This window comes from Lygodium microphyllum, chromosome 4 (genome assembly GCF_053477565.2).
Source record: "Lygodium microphyllum isolate KBCC chromosome 4, Lygodium_microphyllum_v1.1.10, whole genome shotgun sequence".
Taxonomy (NCBI): Eukaryota; Viridiplantae; Streptophyta; class Polypodiopsida; order Schizaeales; family Lygodiaceae; genus Lygodium; species Lygodium microphyllum.
Genome location: NC_141138.1, coordinates 78,724,809 through 78,746,601, shown reverse-complemented (window position 1 = coordinate 78,746,601; position 21,793 = coordinate 78,724,809). Strand labels below are relative to the sequence as shown.

Genomic DNA, 21,793 nt, shown 5'->3' with positions numbered 1-21,793 from the left:
AACATTGTTTACAACAATTATGTCCATACACTCTATTTACTCATGATTATCTATATTCTATAGATTCAAAACTATGCCCAAATTGAAAAACATTGAGGTCAATATATTGCACTCCTAGAGTCTCTTATCACTACCATTGCTTAAGTTAACTATATGCCAGGAAAACCTTTAGAAATCTACTACTCCCTATTCTTCAAATGTGGAAGGCATCTTACAACACTAATGTCATTGCAACTCTTGTAGCCCAAATTCTCATGTATCATTAGCCTTCTTACTAATTAAGATGTTAAATGATACATTTCCACCATTCTTAAGAGCAAAAGCTAAAATAAAGGAAGACACGACAAAGGTCTAATATGGTTAGCCCCAATTCTCACGTAAACAAAGCTTAAGACATACCTACCCAACATGATCCATTAGCATGAATTTGTAGACCACAGTGTGCAACACGTCCTTTGCCTGCCACATATGGAAAACAAGGCTCTTTAGAAAAGAACAATTGCTAAAATGTTTCATTGTATCTTGAGTATGGTTTGCCTATCATAGCCAATAGATAAGGTGTCACCAACCATGACTTGAATCAAAAGATCTATATTTCAAGTAAAACAAATCCATCTTAATTTCAGACAATGGCACAAGAGAGATTACAACTCATCCTTTACAAATATTAGAAGTAGAACCTTGAGAATGATTTTCAAGGTAAAGAATCATAAAAAAGAATGCTAAAGAACTCAATATTTTGTGTCATAAGGATTACATACTTTAGGAAAATTGGGATCAAATAAAATACAAGGGAGAAAAGCAATCTTATACAAATGCACGGTAGGAGCAAGGAAAAGAGACACTAGATTGTGAAAAAGGAATAGAGGCATGATATTCATTGTAAGTAAAAAGTTTGTCAGTTTGCATAATATTGAGATTTCATACGTGGACTAGTTTCTAAGAAGAATCATGTGCGACATCACAAATTCTTAAATTCAAAAATCTAAGAATTTGAATTCAAAAATCTAAGAATTTGTGCAACACGGATCACAAAGAAACTCGTATTTGTCACTTAAACCATGATACAAGATATCAAAGAAATCATTTTCTTCAACATTGTTTTCAAAATACAAATATCACATGAGATTGAAAGTGCCATGTAGAGTACATCCATGGCAACCAAGCATAAACATCATCACATTGTAACTAAAGTGCCATATACTAATATTTGCACATAATGCCTAGTCTATAAGTGAAACTTGCTTTCAATAGAGAACCTACAAAGATAACTCCCCCCAAGTATGAGAGTTGCTCTCCTCGCACACCTTTATTCCTACCTCCTCAAATCATGAGGATGCTCAAATGAAGATAAGGGTGTATAGAGATGATGATGATACAAAGAGGCCTCAAACCTCTGTCTCAAGGAGAAAAGCAAAGATGAGCTAAGCATGATGTTGGAGACACCGAAAACAGCTCTGGAGAGTGTCATGCTTGAGAGAGATCCCAAATGCAGCAGCAGCATTCCACTGTGTAGGCTGATGATATGAGCGGCAATAGAGAGTGAAATGTGTCCTTTGGGCAGCAAGATGTCAATGATAACTTTCGACAACAAAAACACAAGGTATGCTGACTGCATAGAAGCTCCACACAACAGCAGTTGAAGATGATGGAGATGACATCCACTGGCAGCCCTCAAGGGCAGCAGGCGCAGGCTGTACTGCTTCAGGAGTGATGGCAGCTAAGAAAATCAGTAGAACAGTAGCTAGGCAGGCTAGTGATGGCTTTGTGAGAGAGCGCAGCAGAAACGATCATGAAGGCGGAGTGAATAGACCAGGAGACAAGAACACAGTGAAACTGTAGAAACAAACCTGACAAAAGCTGAAAGCACCAAGGCTGCAACAATCAGCCCCTACATGCAGCATGCCAAATAAAATGCAATAAATGCAGCCCATGCCCATGGCAATGTCCAACCTGCCTGTGTCTATCAATGCATGGCTGGAATTAGCGGAAAACAGGCTGCCAAGTACCTACAACTAAAGTGTCTGGGACAAATGAACTGAGACAAATACACTCTCAGAGCTCTTTATATCCTTGTCTAACTCAGACCAAGGCAAGAGATGCCTGCTTCTTGGGGCGTCCTGATCAACTGGCTGCTTGATCCATGGTAGTTTTCTAGTGGCTGCTCTCTCTCTCTCTCTCTCTCTCTCTCTCTCTCTCTCTCTCTCAGCTCGTCCACCTCCAGAATGGCTTCCCACAACCTTAGCCAACCCCCAACAGCCTCCACCAACTTGCATGGGCACATGCCCTCACAAACTACCAAGTGGCACACCTTCCAAATTGAAACTCAACCTCTGAAAATTTTCAGCAATTGATGATTAGCTGAAAATTATTTATCCTCTTGTCCCTGCCCATTAATCAGTATGTTCTCAGCCACATGTAATGTGCTAAGCCCTTTGAACTTGAAACTTGTTTAAAGTTCCACTTGGCCTTAGTCTAGCATTAAATGTTTTATTTTTTGCCTACACGAAAACACCACAGGTCATTTCAAAGGCCCATTTAATACTTTGGGTGAAAACTAGGGACTGTTGCCATGACTTAACTAAGTTGCACTACACATGTGCACACAACTTTATAATGCCAAAGCAAAGCATTAAAATACATGTCCCTATGCTCACAAGCCTCCCAAGTCCCCACTGACAGCTTTGCAATCGTTCTTGACAATTTCACTACAATGTAACATAAGCAAAAGCACTCAACTGGAAAAATCATGATGCACCAAAGTCAAACATCTACCACTACTATTTAACCTTTTTTTTTTGTTTTGTGAGCCAGGTATGCATGACCACGTCTTGCAAAGGCTATCACGGGGCCAAACCCATAAGCCTCTGGTTTCGTCAAACTATGTTGCTTATTTCCACACCCTTTGATTGATAGCTCCAAGGAGACCAACATTACGTTGGCGATGACAGGCACCAAGTACCCAGTTTAGGGGCCAGATAACCCGAGACTATTTAACCATGCTATTGTCTAACATGCTGAAATTTCCAACTAGCAAAACTAAGTCATAACTCACAAGAATGACACAACTCTTGCCACAATTGTTATGGTGGTCTATGCACAGTGAACAAATGCCAATGGCGGGGAGAGAGAGAGAGAGAGAGAGAGAGAGAGTGTGTGTGTGTGTGTGTGAGCAACACTAGAGAGTGAGATGCACGACATGTGAGTACAAACAGTTGTACCTCTCTTAGGTTTTTGGTATAGTTATACGTAAAGTACTAAAGTACAAGTGCTAAGGGTGTGTTTACATCCAAGCACATATAAAAGGCACAGTGGCCCTTTATTGGAATAAAGGGTCATCGTGCCTTTTATTGTGTTCAGGTGTGAACACACCCTTACACTTTGTACTTTATATATATTCAAAACCTAAAATGTGGTACACTAGTCTTTGTACCGAGCATCAAGTGTCGTGCTCACTTTGTCACTCTCTACTGCTCTCAACTCTTCGCATCTGCACTCTCAACTCGGCTCGCAACCATACCTTCACATCAAACTAGTATCAAAGCGGATGAAATTGGTGTGAGGTGACACGCCTGAGGCGATAGGCGACAGTCAAGGCGTGCGAGAGTTAGGGTGAGTTGAGGAGAAGATGCCAGGTTGCAAGCATGCACGACAAGCAAGAGAACAAACAAGTCGCAAAGGGAGAGACAAACTCCTCGACCAAGCTACAGATGACGCATTGCAAGCTCAGTGTGACGTGACCAAGCCCACCTGACACACAACCAGGTCAGTAGGCAGACATGGCGATAGGGCTGCGACCAGACACGACCGGCTTTAGCAGGCGCTCTGACGGGAGAGGCGGTGACTTGTCCAACAGGTCACCCATGAGGGCCATGACCAGGCAGGTCGTCACGAACCATACTTGACGATCAACGTTTTTTTTTTATCTGATTTTTTTTTTAAATGAGGTTTCCTTTCCTTTCCCTGCCGGACGTTCATGCGTACAAGCACAGAATACAAATCTGTGCACATTCGCTCCTAAAAATTTGGGGCTTTTCCAAGATTTGGGGATTTTAATGCAAAAGTGGACAATCTGACTCGGAAATTGCAAAAACTGTGTTGGGGTGAAAGGCCTCTGGGCCTGCCCATGTACACTGTGACCGCCCATTCTTTATTCATATATAATATGATAGTGCAATAAGGCTGTCAATTCAATTGGACAGCACCTACATTGTGCGTGCTCTTCTCTCCCGCATCTTCCTCTTCTTCTTCTCCACTGCCATTGCATCCCCTTCAACTGGTATCAGAGCTTTGGATCAAAGCTTGATCATGAAGCTTGGCCCGGCATTATTACAGCCCGGATTGAAGACTTAGAGCTTGGAGCTTCAATGCCAGCCATCGCTTTTTCCCCCCGAGGTAAGATTTCATCACCCCCCTCTCCCCGGCCCTCATAGGCTCTTTGCAGGTGTTCCTTAGCTTCATTGGGCACCTTGTATGCCCCCATTTGCCCCCTTATCCTCAGCATAACCAGCATACCCCACAATAGCAACTCACTTTTTTTGCGCATGTTTCAAAATCTGGCTCAAAAATCCCATTTTTTCTCATATCTCGGGCATCCGGAATCCAATTTAGGCAAGGTAAGAATCTAACTTTTGATTTTGGCACGCTCCGGACGCAATGGTGATGTCAGATCTGCCAAATTCTGATCATAGAATTTTCTGTAACAGATTTGAGTTGATTTACAGCAAGAAAATGCCATGCTCTTAGCTTATGTGATGCTCCCGAGGCTTGGTATTTGATACCCAAATGCTTTGGGGATGTTTGCCCAATGTTTTGAGATGCTTTGGGACTTGGTTTGAACTTCCATAGCTCGATTTATGAAAGGATTTACTGCTGTACATTGTTTGGGCAGCAAGGTTTTATCAAGGACGGCTTATGCATAATGCTCTTTGTTGACATTCGAGTGTCTTGTTGGATGTATTGATGCTTGGTCATCATGGTTTATGCCCGATATGCTATTTGAGAGCTATTGAGCCTTAATTTGAATTCGGACACTTCATTGTTGGTTGGGATTTATGTTACCTTGGTTGACATGTTATTTTACCTCCAATTTGGTTATGCCTATGGTCTACGGGTGCTCCCAACTACTCGGGATGATAGGTTGATGGATTTGGATGATGTCACTTTGATGTTTATGCTCCCGAATTCTTCTTGAGCAAAGAGTAGAGCTCAATTCTTGGTTCGCTGTCATTTTCTTTGCAGTTGGCATTTCACTTAACAAGGTTTATGCCCCATGCTACCCATTATGGGACTGATGTTTAATGTGGATGCTTTTGGGTTCGACTGCAGTATGGCAGATATTTGGGCTTGAATCGACTTGCATTTGAGAATTTTGTGGGGCAGTTTGCATTTGGTTGGCTTATCACTTATGCAGCTTGGATGCTATTTGGCCCTTAATGCCCCAATTATGGATCTTGGATTTACTTAGATGCAGATACATGTTTGAGCGGTGCTTGCTCCATTGACTTGGCAGTTGATTATTGAGCTTTCATTGATGCCTGGTTCTTTGCAAGTTACTCCTTGTTCAGTGGACTTCTTGATAGTGCTTGGGTTTAGCAATTATGGCTTTGTTGCTTCTGTGTTGCCTAGCTTCTATGCTAGTTGGGCTGCTTTTGCCTATACAGGTCAGGGAGCAATTGCTCTTGATGCTTACCCAGCTATACACTTTGTCTACTATCATGTACTTTACCGAGCCACTTATTTGAGTGTTGTTATACAGATACTTGGGCTTCTCTTGGAGCTTGACCATTGCAAGATGTTATGCCACTTACCGGTCTTGCATTGACTTGGATGCTACTGTGTGGTCTGATGTACTGCAGAGTCATGTTTGCCATTATGGTTATGGATTGATTTCATGGCTGAATACCGTATGCTCTTTTGACAGATGTCTTGGCCTTTACACTATTGTGGTTGGTTATGTCATGTACTTAACTATGAGTATTTCTTATGTGGGAGCTTATGCATCCCTAGTTGATGCTTCTGTGCTTCCCTCTCCAGTGAGGATGGAAGAATACTTGCAACAGCATGCCTCTACCACTCGTGCTTCTATTGACAGTTGTCTTGATGAGCAAGTTCCCTATGTTGGGGCAGCCCTCGACTCCTTGAGCTCCATGGATGCTATGGATAGCCATATTCATGATGACTTGGATTCCTTGTCGTCTTCTACAGGTTCTTCAAGAACAGATGTTGTATGCTTCCATTGTGGAAAGCTTGGGCATGTTAAAAGAAAATGTTTGACGAATTAGAGAGTAGCACAGACAAAGACGGACTCAACATGAGCAAAGAGTCAAAGATACAGGAGATGCAACGGGTGTTACCACTGTTACTAGTGGTAAGGTACATGTTGTTACCCATGATGATGCAGTTGAGCATGTACTCCTGTCATCTAGTTTCCCTACAACTTTCTTGCTCAGTGCTACAGCCTACGCCTCAGATTGGCTATTGGATTCTATGGCATCTTGTCATGTTCCTCCACATAGAGCATGGTTCTCTACTTACAGGGAGTTTGATGGATGCATTTCTTTGGGCCTTGAGCAGACTTATGCTATTCTTGGTATAGGGGACATACACCTAGCTTTGCCTAATGGGACTTCTCTTACGCTTAGGGATGTTTTACATGTTCCCATGCTCAGTAAGAGCTTGATTTCTGTCAGTCAATTGCATGATGCAAGTTACTCTGTTTCTCTTCAAGATAGGTCATGGAAGATCTATCATGGTTGCTTGATTTTGGCCAGAGGTTCTAGAGTTGGTTTTCATTACCCAGTGCATGTCTCTCATGTGGGAGATTCTATGGTTGCAGTTATCCGGTTACCACATGCATTATTATGGCATTATCGCCTAGGCCATATGCACCACAGAGAGATGGAGATCTTGTCTCATTCAAACTCATTGCTGCCTCCTATGTCACTTACAGATCTTGATGCTTTCCCTAATTGTACCCTTGGTCCTTGCAAAGCCCCTTGGCTTATGGTGATCGTATGAGGCATACTCCTCTCGATCTTGTCCATTGTGCAATATATGGACCTATGCCTTTCCAGTCACTTGGTGGAGCGTCGTACTTTGTGACCTTTGTTAATCGTGCTACCCACCGTCTTTGGGCTTTTCTCTTGGAGCAGATTGAGGATGCTGCAGTTATGCTTGACAGGTTTATGGATTCTCCTAGTAGGAAGCCTAGGTGCTTGCAGATGGATTATGAGAGTCATGCTGTCTCTCCCAGCTTTCGGACCTCTTGTTAGCAGTATGGCATTGATTTCTTGTGCCCACGGTATTATGGGATTGCTCATGGCATGTGCCTGACCTTACAGGCAAAGGTTGCTTCTATGCTTACCATGGCTGGGTTGTCTTACGGCTTTTGGGCTGAGGCCCTTATGACGGCAGTCTATTTGGTTAACAGGACGCCGTGCTTGACCTTGGATCGTATTACACCCCATGAGGCACGGAGTGGCATGCAGCCCAACTATGATTACTTGAGGATGTTTGGCTGCCAAGCATCTGTACGTATGCCACATGAGCCTATGTAACGTAGATGTATCCTCCTTGGTTATGGAGATGGTGACTTTAAGGCCTACAGATTATGGGATTTGGATGCCCAGCAAGTCATACGCAGCCGTCATGCTGACTTCTATGAGACGTAGACACCTCTCAGGCCTCTTGATAAGCGTTCAATACGCTTTATGGCTGATTTTACAGCAGATATAGTGCCATTACAGTAAGCTGTTTATGCTGAAAATGAGGCACTTATTGGCCCAGATGACATAGCTATGCATGGCAATCAAGGTCAGGATGTTGGTGATCAATTGCTAGACCCCTTGTAGGCTCATGAGAGCCATTTTCTTGTAGTTTTGCAGGCTAGACAGCCAACCATATATTAGTCTTCCACTTCGCTAAGGCCACATGTAGTCTTGAGACCCCATTGGACGAGTGTCCGAGATGTTGGCTCTCTTTCAGTGATTGACTCTAGAGAGTTTGACTGCTCTCCGTTGTCTTGTTGCTATGTGCGACTCTGATACTTTACAGCCGTACACTGATGAGTTGTGCTTGCTTCATGAGAAGCATTCTTGGATTGCTCCATTGTATGGAACTGCGGGATCGCTTATCTCCTGGATGTCATGGACTTGGGGATGCTTGACTCTTCTTCTACAGAGATTCCCAACACTTCTTACACAGCTCGCTTCCCAATTGGGCGTTCGGTGAGATGTCATGATTCCTCACCTTGTCTTTTCTTTTCTTTTCTTTTCTTTGTTTTCACTCCCCAGCCACATTGGCCTTTTAGTGAGAGGTTGTTGGGGTAAAAGGCCTCTGGGCCTACCCATGTACACTGTGACCGCCGTCCATTCTTTATTCATATATAATATGATAGTGCAATAAGGCTGTCAGTACAGTTGGACAATACCTATATTGTGTGTGCTCTTCTCTCCCGCATCTTCCTCTTCTCCTTCTCCACTGCCATTGCATCCCCTTCAAACAATGCACAATTACTAGTGAAATTTTGGGATTTTTTCACATTTTGGTGAAATTTCTTCAATTTCAGTGAAATTTGTGCACACCGGATCCGAAAAATTTGAAACTTTTGCAGAAGTTCATCAATTTGGGCAAGAATTGTCTGCTATATGCATTTGGGTACTTAAATTGATGCAATTTGAACAGATTATCCTCTTAAAATTTGGGGCTTTTGACCCAAATTGTCAAATTTGTACTCGAAAATGCCTTTGGAGCAAAAATTGCAGTGAAATTTTGGGGATTTCGCATGTAATTGGTGGCTTGGTCTCTAATTGTGTCAGAAATTGCTTGGAGAGTGCAGCAAACAACTTTTTTTTAAATTCTGAAAATTCATTTGTAAATCTGAAAATTTCTGCAATCTTGGGATTTTCACTGTTGGTTGATACTCTTGTGCATTGTGGTCACTTGTGTCATATTTGGACTTGCCTTTGGTGACTGGTGAGTCAAATTGGGGCTGCAAATTATGGCTAGAAACAATGACAGCAATAATCTTTTGCACATAAAGAAGCTTGAGGGTGCGGAGGGGCAATGGTACACCAATTGCTTTCCCCCCCTCCATATTGAAACATTGCAGAATCTTGGATACATACTACTGCTATGATAGATAAAGAAGACCTTTCGATCTGTCCCTAAGTATATGCATGCCAAGAATATGATTTGCTTCACCATGATCCTTCACATCAAAGATGCTATGTAGGTTTTGCTTCAATGTATATAATGCATGAACATCCCTACTACCAAACAGCATGTCATCCACATACAAAATCAGTATAATAAGGCTGCCATCTGCTACCTTTTTGGTATACAAGCAGTGATCCACTTGACTTCTATTAAATCCTTGAGATTGCATGAATGTATCAAACATATGATACCACACGGTGCATGTTATAGCCCATACAAGCTTTTGTTGAGTTTACATACCATCTTTTCTTGCTCCTTAGCCACAAAACCTTTTGGCTACTGCATATATATGTTCTCATGTAGATCACCATGTAAGAAAGTAGTCTTTACATCCATCTGTATGAGTTCCATATCCTCACATGTAACCAAGCCCAATATGGTTCGCAAAGTAGCCATTTTGACTACAGGAGAAAAGATCACATCAAATCCAATCCCATGTTCTTGCTTGTACCCTTTGGCAAGAAGCCGTGCTTTGTACTTTCACGATGAACCAAAGGCGATCTTCATCTTTTTAAACCCATTTGCAAGGTAGGATTTTCTATCCCTTAGACAAATGCACCAAATCCCAAGTACCATTTTAGAGATTCCATCCCTGACAACACAGCTTTATGCCATTTCTTGTTGTCCTCTCTGTCCATTGCTTCCTTGAAGCATAGCGGTTCACCACAATCTGTCAACATGACATAATTAACAACATAACTTGCACCAAGAACAAACCTATCCGGCTTTTTGGTATTTTCAGTCAACCTACACACCCAATGATCAGTGTTTGCTGGTTGTTCAGCTTGCAAATCTACATTAACAACTTGCTATTCAAAAGATTCAGCATGCTGTCCTACCTGTTCCGACCGTTCCAATGGCACATTTTCTTGCTGAAACTATGGTATATCATGGGCAACTTCTTACTGATCAATTTCAGTATCATTCCCTGAAGGGTCGTTTACAACAGATATTTCCTATTGTACAACGAGCACTCTTTGCTGTCCTATAAGTATTTCTTCTCGAAGCACAAACCTTCTCACTTCTTTGCCTTTTTGAGTTGTTTATGTCTGCGATCTTCTTGAAGATTACATCGTTGCTACTTACAATTTTCCTTTTTTCGAGATCCCGTAACTTATACCCCATTTCTCCCTCATCACCATATCCGAAAAAAATGCATTTACAAGACTCTGGTTCCAATTTGTTGCATTGTTCATTGGGTATGTGCACAAATGCCTCACAACCAAACACTCTCAAGTGTGTATGGGAAGGTGGCTTGCCCGACCACACTTCTTGAGGGACTCTTCCCCCCCCACCCCCCCCAAAGACCTGTTTGGTGACCAATTTATCAAGTGTACAGCTGTCATAACAGCCTCTGCCCAAAATCCATGAGGTAATGCAACATGAGATAGCATGGTACGAACCTTCTCCTGAATAGTCCTATTCATACGCTCTACGACACCATTTTGGGGCAGATTATAAGGAGTAGTAAGCTCCCTTTTTATCCCTTTGCTGTCACAAAAGGCCTGAAAGGCTTTGGACGCATATTTCCCACCACTGTCAGAGTGAAGACACTTTAATGTCTAGTTGGTCATATTTTCAACAAGTGCCAAGATTTTTTTAAACTTATCCAAAACCTCATCTTTATGATGGATCAGATAAACCCATACTTTACGTGTGGCATCATCAACAAAAGTGATAAAATATTTGTTTCTCCCTAGAGACAACCTTGGCATCTCACATAGATCTAAATGTACCAACTCTAAGGGTGAAAATTTTAATGAAAGAGACTTTTTATGTGAGATTTGAGCATGCTTGCCAAAAATACAATGGTCAAAATCAGCATACCTTAAACACGACAAATAACCCAAACGAGAAAGCACTTTCATTCCAGTTGAACTCATGTGCCCTAACCAACTATGCCACAAAGACACACTTGGTTGCTCGGTTATGGCGACAACAAGATCACGCACACTAGATACATGTAATGGATACAAAGTATCACTTTTAGAGCCTTTAGCAACAATCCTAAAGCCCTTACATATCTTCTATTTGCTATTCCCAAAAGTGGTATGATAGCCTTCATTATCTAGCTGCCCTATGCTTATCAAGCTCTTCTTTACTTGGGATACACACCTCATTATGCAAAGTGAACATTGAATCATGCTAATATGCCAACTGCACACTCTCAATCCTTGCAGTCACATGCATAATATTCCCCCAAGTGGACAACACCGTGTCTACCACCACTATAGTCAAAGAGCCACTCACAGTGTGTTGTTACATGGAATGAAGCATCTGAATCAAGAATCCAAGTGTGCATGTCATCATCAGAATTTGCAATCAATGACTGTGCACTAAAAGAAGAAGCAAAGAGTACAACACTGCCACTATCACTCTCATGACTAACTAAATTGACATCCTCTATCTTCACTCTACTCTTCTTTGCATGTTGGCTGTCCTTCTTCTCATCTTTGTTATCATCAGTGTTTTTGCCTTTGCCGTTTTCTTTCTTTCACTTAAAGCAATATCGCTTGAAATGCCCTTTCTTGCCACAATGATGGGACTCCACATTTTTACCACGAGACTTGGTACGTACTTTTTTATCAAAGTTGTCCTTCTACTAGGATCTGGTTCTAGTATGCAATGTATTGAAAGACTTGTTTGCTGAAATATTTTGCCTATTGGGCTCCTCCATGAATAAAGAGCTCTCCACATCTGAATATAGCAACATAGCATTAGAATTATTCATTGTTATCGTAAAAGTGTTCCAACTTTCAAGCAAAGTGCATAGCAAAAAGGTTGCCTTGAACTCCTCATCAATGTGTAATTCCAAAGCAATCAACTGGCTAAAAATAGAATTAAACTCATTCAAATGTACAGACATGGCTATACCTTCCTTCATACGAAGGTCCATCAATTTTTTCAACCAATAAACCTTGCTAAGCATATTACTACTCAAGTCGTTGCCACATATCATAAGCAAATTCAATTTCTCTATGCTTAAGAGCAAAGTGTCTGGCATTGAAAGCTCTATGGTAGAGCATACAAGCTCATCTAACTCATCCCACTCATCTAGATCCACAATTACTCGTTTTACCCTTTTTGTCTTTATAGGCTTCACCTGTTTCTTTTGCATCAAGACATTAGAGCACTTGCTTCTGCCATATAATAAAGTTGTGTGCACCAATGTGCAAACGATTGCTGCTATCGCTGTTGCCAGCCATGATTTACAGCTCAAAAGTGACTCAAAAGTCAACAAATGTGAGCCCAACTGTCACACAAATGACCAAGGTATGAAGCAAGTACCAACCAGCAATGAAAATTCAAGTAATTGTAGAAATTTCAGATCTGCGAATCAATTTTCAGAGGTACAAAATGTGCACTACAGCACACCATAAGCAATTACAGCCATATCACAAGCTAATACATCAATTTCATGATAAAGCCCCAAATTTTAGCTGCAACTTCTGCTCCAAATGCACACCATAAGCAATTACAACCATATCACAAGCTAATACATCAATTTCATGAGAAAGCCCCAAATTTTAGCTGCAATTTCTGCTCCAAATGCATCCAAGGACACAAATTTGACTTCCACGGTCAAAAGCCCCAAAATTTCTCTGCTCAAATGACATTAAACATAACTCCTAAGTAAATTGTGCAAGCCAATTTTGCCAACATTTCACAAATTTTGCAAAAGCCCCAAATTTGTTTGGGGTCCTATGTGCTCAATTTGCATAGAAATTGCATTGCAAGTACATACAAAGGCCAAATTTGACCCAAACTTTGAAAATTTTGCAAAAGCCCCAAATTGTTCGCGGTCCTATGTGCTCATTTGCATAGGAATTGCATTGCAAATACATACCAAGACCAAATTTGACCCAAACTTTGCAAATTTTGCAAAAGCCCCAAATTGTGCAGGGTCCAATGAGTCAAAGTTTCAAGAATTGTACCTACCCCACTGCAATTTCTGCGCGTACGTGAAAAGCCTCAATTTTTGAGGCTTGAGAGTGTGCAAAAATCCACAAATTTTACAATTCCAAGAGTAGATGTGCACCAAATATAAGGTGTCCGCCCATTCGCTATTCAGGCATGCTTTTAGCAGTCTATCGAGAAACAAATCTAAGTATCGTTGCCCGGCACTCCCATGGAATGTTTCAAGTTTTGTCGCCTAGGGTTCCCCGAATCCGCCTCGCAACAGAACGTTCACGGCCGAACCCACTAGGATCGACCTAAAATTTGGGCTCCTAGTGGCCAAGGTCTCCTAACAGCATTCTAGCATCGAATCCTGGGCATCCTACTTTATGCAGAGATACCCAAGCCGAAGCAGACCCATACCGCACTTGGTTCAAAGAGAATGGGAAACAAGAGGGATGCGTCGCTCAAACTCTCTGCCCGTAGGGCATAGTTCCATTCCGGTCCCCTAAAACGGCATGAATCGAGATTCTATCCTAACAATTTCTAAGGTCGAAGACGGTAAACCTCGTGAGAAGCCTCCCAATTCTCTAGGACCACCCTGCCGTACCTGTCGGGGGTTCCGCCCACCCGCTTCCCTTAATAGCTTTAGTTTTCTAATTAGGTCCTACCACATTTATGTGTGACACTTAAAAGTCAGCTTCATTAATTAAGCCTTTTAGGGAACAGGGTTCGTTCACATAACTTATAGCATAGACACGAAAACAAAGCAAAGCAATCTATTGACAAACAAGTTCCTTAACTTATCTTCAAGTTAATCTTTGTCTCCCACCCATACAGGAGAATTATGTATCCCTTCTATCCAACAAAAGTATCCCTTCTACCCTGCAGAAGTAACTAGTTCAAATCTCATGGCACCACAAATTCAATCATTTATCTAGAATAGGATCTCCCAACATGCCCAGATATTGGGGGCCACTGAGGTCTTCAACTCCATTCTAGACCTAGCAAGGGGTGTCCAGAGCTCCACCCGACCCGCAAGCTGTCTAGGAGCGAAACATCATTCCCGTGGTTGGCCTTTTCACCACTCATCTTCGGCCCATGAATCGAGCAACGCTCTCTTTGGGTTAATCCACGGTGCAATCATGGAGGTGATCCACCCGTGCACTATATCCTTCCTTAATTAAATCCTTTAGGAATCCAACACAACAAGGCATTCAACCCTAATATCAGTTTCTAGGAAAACATCTCTTTATTCCCATGGCAACTTGTCATCACACACCCTTGCCATGCATTTACCATAAATCACAAGCACTTGAAACAATCATCCAAACAACGAACTAACAACCAGTTGAATGTAAAAGCATTTAGGATGTTGTTAGATCGACCAACAAAAAAACCAATTGTATTCTTGCCAAACAATGCAAGAATAGTCGCGATAACATTACCATCGCATATCTGCTCTTCTCCTTGGAATCAAAGAGCAATTCTATGTAAAATTTACTTAACACTTGTATGCATAATTTTTAATGTCATGATTATGCTATTCATAAACCTTGACCTATCCCTCCTTGTAATTGCTCTATCAACGAACAAGCCATATGCAACTAGGTGCAATTAACTTTCCTTAATACATGCACTTTGCAAGCTCGATCTTTTGAATACGTGAGATAAAATTTATCCCTTCCGATGACCTATACTCGTGCATCATAGTATGGGGCCTAACGTTTCTCATACGAGAATCAAAACAAGCATCTATCAATTTGGAAATACATTACTTACGACTGGTACCGCAATTAGATTGACAATGATGCCTTTGCCCGAAGCTTCGTTTTCAGTTGTGGGATTGCTATCCGCATGCAACATTCTTCGCTTGGAGACCATCATTCGCAAGTAGATTCAAGCGATAAAGAAGGCGGAATAGATTCGAGATGGGAGAGTATAAGAGAAGATGGTTAAGTCAAGGATCGAGATAGAGAGAATTGAGCTAACTCTCTTCCTTGCAACCTCTCGGGGTGACTCTTCTCTGTCTCTCTCTCTCCCTCCCTCCCCCCCCCCTCCCTCTCTCTCTCTCTCTCTCTCTCTCTCTCTCTCTCTCTCTCTCTCTCAAGCTCTCTCTCACAATCTCTTGGAGAGGTATCCTTCTCTCTATCTCTCTCTATCGAAGCCTCTCAGGTTCCCTTATGCTTTCTTGTGTCTCCCCATGCCTCATATTTATAGTGGATTAGAGAAGAGGGCTTGTGGCTAAGAAGTGGAGCTCTTTATAGAGGGGGATCTTAGAACGATAAGTGATCTGATGCTTAGATCATAAATCTAATGGTTCCATTGGCTCCGAAAGGGGGGTAAAACCCCTAGACGCTTGATTAGAGAGCTCTTAGTTCACTCCTTATTTTCTCTGTTCGAAGTGCTGTCTACTGCCTGTAGACTGCGATCACGACGCGCACGATTTCACCAGACACTTTTCTTTATTTTTCTTTCTATAAAATCTCCAAAACTAACTAAAACATCACTTGTCTTTTCTTTTAAATGACATCCAGTTCTAAAAATCTTCATATCTTTTTTTAAGATAATATCTAAAATATCTAAAATATACTAGTTTTGCCCAAAATCTAATATTTTTGGACCATCCAAACTATACAAATTCACGTTATAACCTAAGTGAAGGGTGGCTACAGTCCTTGTCAATCCAAGAAAAATATCAGATTTACGACTCTCGATTTTTCCAAATAAAATATTTTTAATTAAATAAAAACTATTAGTTATTAACGTTATTTAGTTTTTACCGTAGTTAGTCTTTAGATAGTAACCTTACTAACTTATTAATTGACTAACTAACCTTCAAACTAACCAACTAACTTTTAATTGCATGAAAATATTACACCAGAATCCCCAAATTCCGAGAGTAGATGTGCGCCAAGTCTCTAAGATTTCTCGAGATGTGCTTATCCACTCGTGACAACCCACAGAGCACCAAGGAAAGAAGAAAAAAAAGTTTTCACCTACGTCTGTCTATCATGGTCTACCTATGCACAGATTGTGACCTGCTCTTGACCGTTGAACAAGCCCGTGACCTGCTGTGTCACAAGTTGAACAAGCTCCTGAAGCTCAGCCTGCCTATCATGGTCTACCTATGCACAGATTGTGACCTGCTCTTGACCGTTGAACAAGCCCGTGACCTGCTGTGTCACAAGTCGAACAAGCTCCAAAAGCTCAGTCGAGATGGCCTTTAGCTCTGATACCACTTTGAGATGGCCTATGCATGGTGAAGGTTGGATGTTCAATAATATCAATGGAGAGAGAGAGAGAGAGAGAGAGAGAGCGTGTGTGTGTGTGAACAATAGTAGAGAGTGAGATGCAGGACGTGTGGGTACAAAGAGTTGTACCTCTCTTAAGTTTTTGTGATAGTTATAAGTAAAGTACTAAAGTACAAGTGCTAAGGGTGTGCACCCGAGCACATATAAAAGGCATGGTGGCCCTTTATTCGCATCAAACTATCAGAGTGCAACACATACGAAAGCATATGTATAAGACTAAAAGACAATGAACACAAGGAAAGAGGTAAAGACAAGAGACAGTAGAACATAGAGATCTGCAGTAAATGAATATTGAAATGAAAAAGGCAAATGTACAAACAAGTTGTCGAAGTATCTCCACAACCTGATCTCACTCTCCACCTAAAACACACAAGTGAATGTGGACAAACTGGGGGCTGGATATAAATAGCTGAAAATAGGCCATAAAAATGACCAAGTCGGTTGTCTCACTCTCCACTAAAACACACAAGTGAATGTGGACATGCTCGGGGCTGGATATAAATAGCTGAAAATAGGCCATAAAAATGACCAAGTCGGTTGTCGGTCAAACACACCGACAACTAAATAGAATAATGCAAAAAATTTGCAATGTGCATCTGATGTACCACATGACACTACCATCAACCCAATAACCATCTGCCCTGCCCGAAATAAGGTGTCCGCTTCTAATGACTACTCAAAGATGCCCAAACTAACAAAGAATAATTATGCCTGAGAGAACTAACTGTACCATTGTAGCCTAACAGTGCCAGTCCACGAGATGACTAAATCTCTAACACCCTCTCTTAAATCCTAGATGATTGCAATATACCACATCAACGGTCTCATCCAAGATCTTCTTCCAAATGAAACAGTAATGTATCTCAATGTGCTTCAATCTAGCATGAAACACAAGGTTCCATGCCAAAGCAATGCAACTCTCATTATCGCAATGAAGGGTCACATAACCTATCTACGGGCGAGCAAGCTCTCCTAGTAACCTTTGAAGCCACACTATCTCACGTGGTAGAAGATGTCACTCAATACTCCACCTCTGTAGAAGAAAGGGCATCTATGGGCTGCTTCTTGCTACTCCACAAGATAACACCTGCACCCAAAGTAAAAGCATTATCCTATCGTTGACGTCCTATGATCAACATCTCCGACCCAATTTGAATCCATTCAACCTTAAAGAACCAAAGGCGAGTCTCCAATACCACTCCTGAGTCATTTGTGGTCTTCTCCTTGTTGGTGTCCTTGTTCTAGACAAGTAATCCTTTTAATGGCAAATCTTGCCATAGACGTGATAAGTAGACTCCTTGGCTTTATCTTGCTTGGTCTTCTGGTCCTTCTTCTTCATCTTGTTCTTCTTCCCCTTTTGTTGAGAAGATTGACCTATCAACGCCGTTGACTTGGGATCGTTCTGACCTTTGAGTTGTACCTCTTGGTCCAAGACCATCGAAACCAACTCTTCCCACTTAAGGGTATCTATCCACCCTGAAGCAATCAAGGCGAAACAGACTACACAAAATAGAGGCGGTAATTGTGAAAGAAGAGTTATCGCCATGTACTTCGACATAATCACCTTCCTTGTGTTTTAGACCTGTATTTGCAATTGTTGAAGCTTATTGACATGCTCCCGCATTGAAAAAACTTGTAGGGACTCAAAGTCTGCATCTAAATCTCCAGAAACACCTACTTCATAACAGCCATCCGATTGTACAGTTAATCCAACTCCAACTGTATTTCTTGAGCCACGATCAAGTGCTCAATGTGAGCAATAATAGTTGGAATGCACGAGAGAAAGGGGAAAGAACGGATGCAGGCAATCAATTTATCCCAATGTGCCTATACCTTAAGCAACTCAACTTTATCATCAACAAAAAGCTTGGAGGCATTACAAGCTACAAAAAGGCTATAGTCTCGATCAAAAGGTCCACCAAATCATAGGACTCCAAGATGGCAAGCATTAGTATCCGCCAAATGCAGTAATACTCCCCATTGAGTTTCTAATCTAAAGGAAGAGCCAGTAACACAGGGACCTTATGATCCATAATAGCCTAAAACTCCATGTCGATCTCAAAAGTCATTATCAACTAAATAGCCTACACAAAAAATAGGGCAGCCCCTTGTGACTCTGCAAACAATGCCTACTACAGACTTCCTCCGCTCGTCCCAAAACGTGTTTCAACTGTTGGAGGCAGTGAAAACTCAAAATCTGCTACAAAAAGCTGAATATGCAACCTTTTCTCCTTCTCACGAAGAGCAAAAACCTGCAAAAAACAGCAAATGTGCTCCTTTTCCACACACCACCTGTTCGGCCTCCATGTGAAAACTCAAAATCTGCTCCGAAAGCTGAATACACAACCTTTTCTCCTTCATGAATAGTAAAAACCTGCAAAAAACAACAAATGCGCTCCTTTTCCACACTTCACCTGTTCACCTCAGCCTCCATGTGCTGAAAACGCAAAAATTTTGTTGTACTAAAATCTCCTGTCCAGGTTTGCCCATGATCAATCAGCCCTTCAACAGTGGAGAGAGAGAAAGGAGACAATAGAACGCAGAAGTCTGCAGTAAATGAATGCTGAAATGAAGAAGGCAGATGTATGAATGGGCTGTCAAAGTATTTCCGCAAGCCAATCTCTCTCTCCACCTAAAACAGTGGACAAGCTGGGGCTGGATATGAAGAACTGAAAATTGGCCATAAAAATGAACGGGTCAGCCAGCTAAATCTGGCCGACCAGCTGATAAATTGGGCCAAATTGGCCAACAGCTGAATAAAATAATGCAAAACATCTAAGACCTGCATTTGACGTGCCACATGGCACTGCCACCTTCCCACTTACTGTCCCACCCACCAGGAATACGGTGCTGGCTCCTACTGACTACTAGAAAATGCCCAAACTGATAGGAAATGCGTAATTGTGCCCAAGAGAACTAAATGTACCATTATAGCCTGACAATGCTAGTCTAGGGGATGACTCAATCTCTAACAACGACCACATAAGATGCATCCATAAACTATGTACCAAAGTTGTTCTAACCATACAAGCATAGTAGGGCATGAATTAACCATAAATCATGCCTATACTTTTAGTGGCATTACATAGTACTCCTGTCCAACAATTCTCAGCTGAATATTCACTACTATCTAATGCAAATGTGTAGTCTCGAAGCCATGCTAAAAACTATACCCATTTGCATACCAATTACAGTGACTAGTACAATAAAATAGTAACCTCATGACAAGTATAATGTCAACAAACAATACCTTGGGTGCAAGATGAATACTTCTGAGATGTGTTATATAATTAGCTATCCAATACTAGAGTGGAAGTGGTACCTTTCCCTTAAGCATCAAGTAGTACTTTGGATCTCTTGCTCTGTTGAACCTAAAGAAGACCAATCTAAAATCGGCTGAAGTTGAAATGCATCGAGGTAAAGATGCAACAATCGAGGATGGTCTACCAAGTCACCCTCATCTATCCATTTTGCATCTATTGGTAAATAATTCTAAAACTTCACAAGATAGTACTTGAAATTTTACCTCTTCCTTACAATACCTTGGATGCAAGACGAATAATCTGAGATATGCTATATAAATTAGCTATCCAATACTAGAGTGGAAATGCTACCTTTCCCTTGAGCATCAAGTGGTACTCTGGACCTCCTACTTTGTTGAACCTAAAGGAGCCCAATCTAAAATCGGCTCAAGCTAAACGCATCAAGGTAAAGATGCAACAATTAAGGATGGTCTGCCAAGTCACCCCCATCCATCCATTTTGCATCTATTGGTAAATAATTTTAAAACTTCACAAGATAGTACCTAGAATATTTTACCTATCCCCTTTCTTTCCTTGTCCAACACCTAGAAGGACCCATAACAACGCGTATTCAGCTTAGAAGTACAAAAGCTTTTTGCCTTGCATCCTTTTCTTGTCTATGGCAATCAGCTACTCTCTTTTGCTTCTCTTAAGATTTGTGAAGTGCGTGCTTGACATTTTGATAGGCTACATCCATGTTCTCAATGTATCTATCAGCTTCAAAGATCTTACACTTTGTCTGCAAGATTGGTGGAACTTTCTTTCCAACTTGCACAACTCAAAGGAAGCTTTACAGGTGGAACTATGCATTGTATCGTTATATGTATACTCAACTAGCAATCCTACTACATCCTATGCTCTGAAACATAGCACCATATATGGAGATCAATACTAACAAATTTTGTTGGTCTATGCAGGCTAAACTCTCCCCCCCACCCTCTGTTCCTTCTAGCAACTCTTCATTCATTGTGAAAATTAATAGCAAATGGTGCCTCCAATGGGACCGAAGAGAGTGGAAATATAGATTTCAACAAATATGGTCCCCATGTCACCTAAGATCTCCTACCTCCAATGGCAACTTCCCCACAAAAACTTGTTATTCATTGGTTGTCTTGACAATAAAAACTACTTGACTTGACTATACATAACCACCTAGCATTATCAAACCCTATTCCTTCAATTAAAAACAATTGATATTAGGGGAAACTAATGGTTTGACTTCCCTAATCTGGACTCGCATGCATGGACTCTTTGGCAAATGTGGATTGCAAGAAATGAAAAGCTTTTCTTGGGTAAAATAGTAAATAATGCTATGAATCTAACTCCTAAACTCTGTTCGTAGATTTTGTACATTGCTGTGAAGATATCAAGGAAAGCTGTTAAAATCAAAATCCAAGTGGCTCAACGCAAGCCAAGCAAGACCGAGAAGAAAGCTATCTATATATAAGCATAAAATTAAAGAGCTGGCCCAAGTCCTCACCAACATGGAGAACTCCATCTATGCTAGTGTACCCTGGGAAGAGATTCCTCAAGACCTCAAGGCCTGGATGGGACATAGCCATGAAGAAGAGAAATCTATCACCATGAAGAAATTCAAGATCCATGACGAACACACAATTCAAATGGAAAGGCTTGAGGCTTTCTTTGCCAAGTACCAAATCAACCCTGGTCTCATACGGCATCCAACCCGCCTACCTTATAAATAAGCGCATGGCCCCCATTATGACTACACCCAACATATTTTTCCAATTGTCCTTAGTCCAAGACAAACCCGACCTAGTCTCTATGACTCGGCTTGCTCCCTTGTATCTTCACCCCATTCTCATTGTAAACTTCCATACATTTAATATAAGTTAATGCTTTCTCCTTTAAAAAAATAGAAACACATCACTACAAAATATCCAAGACTTAGAACTTACCTCTTCTGACTATCCATCAATTTGTAAATGGAAAGACAATGAAAATTTTAATGTGGTACCCATGATTTGAAACAACCCCTTTCAAAACAAACTTATCATTCAAGAATGCCAATTACTAATGATCAATTCTAGCATACACTGC

The 21,793-nt window shown here is 41.3% G+C and overlaps 1 protein-coding gene across 1 annotated transcript in view; it reads right to left on the bottom strand.

Annotated features, from left to right (window-relative positions):
• Nucleotides 1-21,793, bottom strand: part of LOC148037213 (Nuclear transport factor 2 (NTF2) family protein) — a 55,528-nt gene that overhangs the window by 26,376 nt on the left and 7,359 nt on the right. The window contains exon 2 of the mRNA XM_087676146.1: nucleotides 404-459. Coding sequence (XP_087532272.1) covers nucleotides 404-459 — 56 coding nt within the window. The remainder of the gene's footprint in view (nucleotides 1-403; nucleotides 460-21,793) is intronic.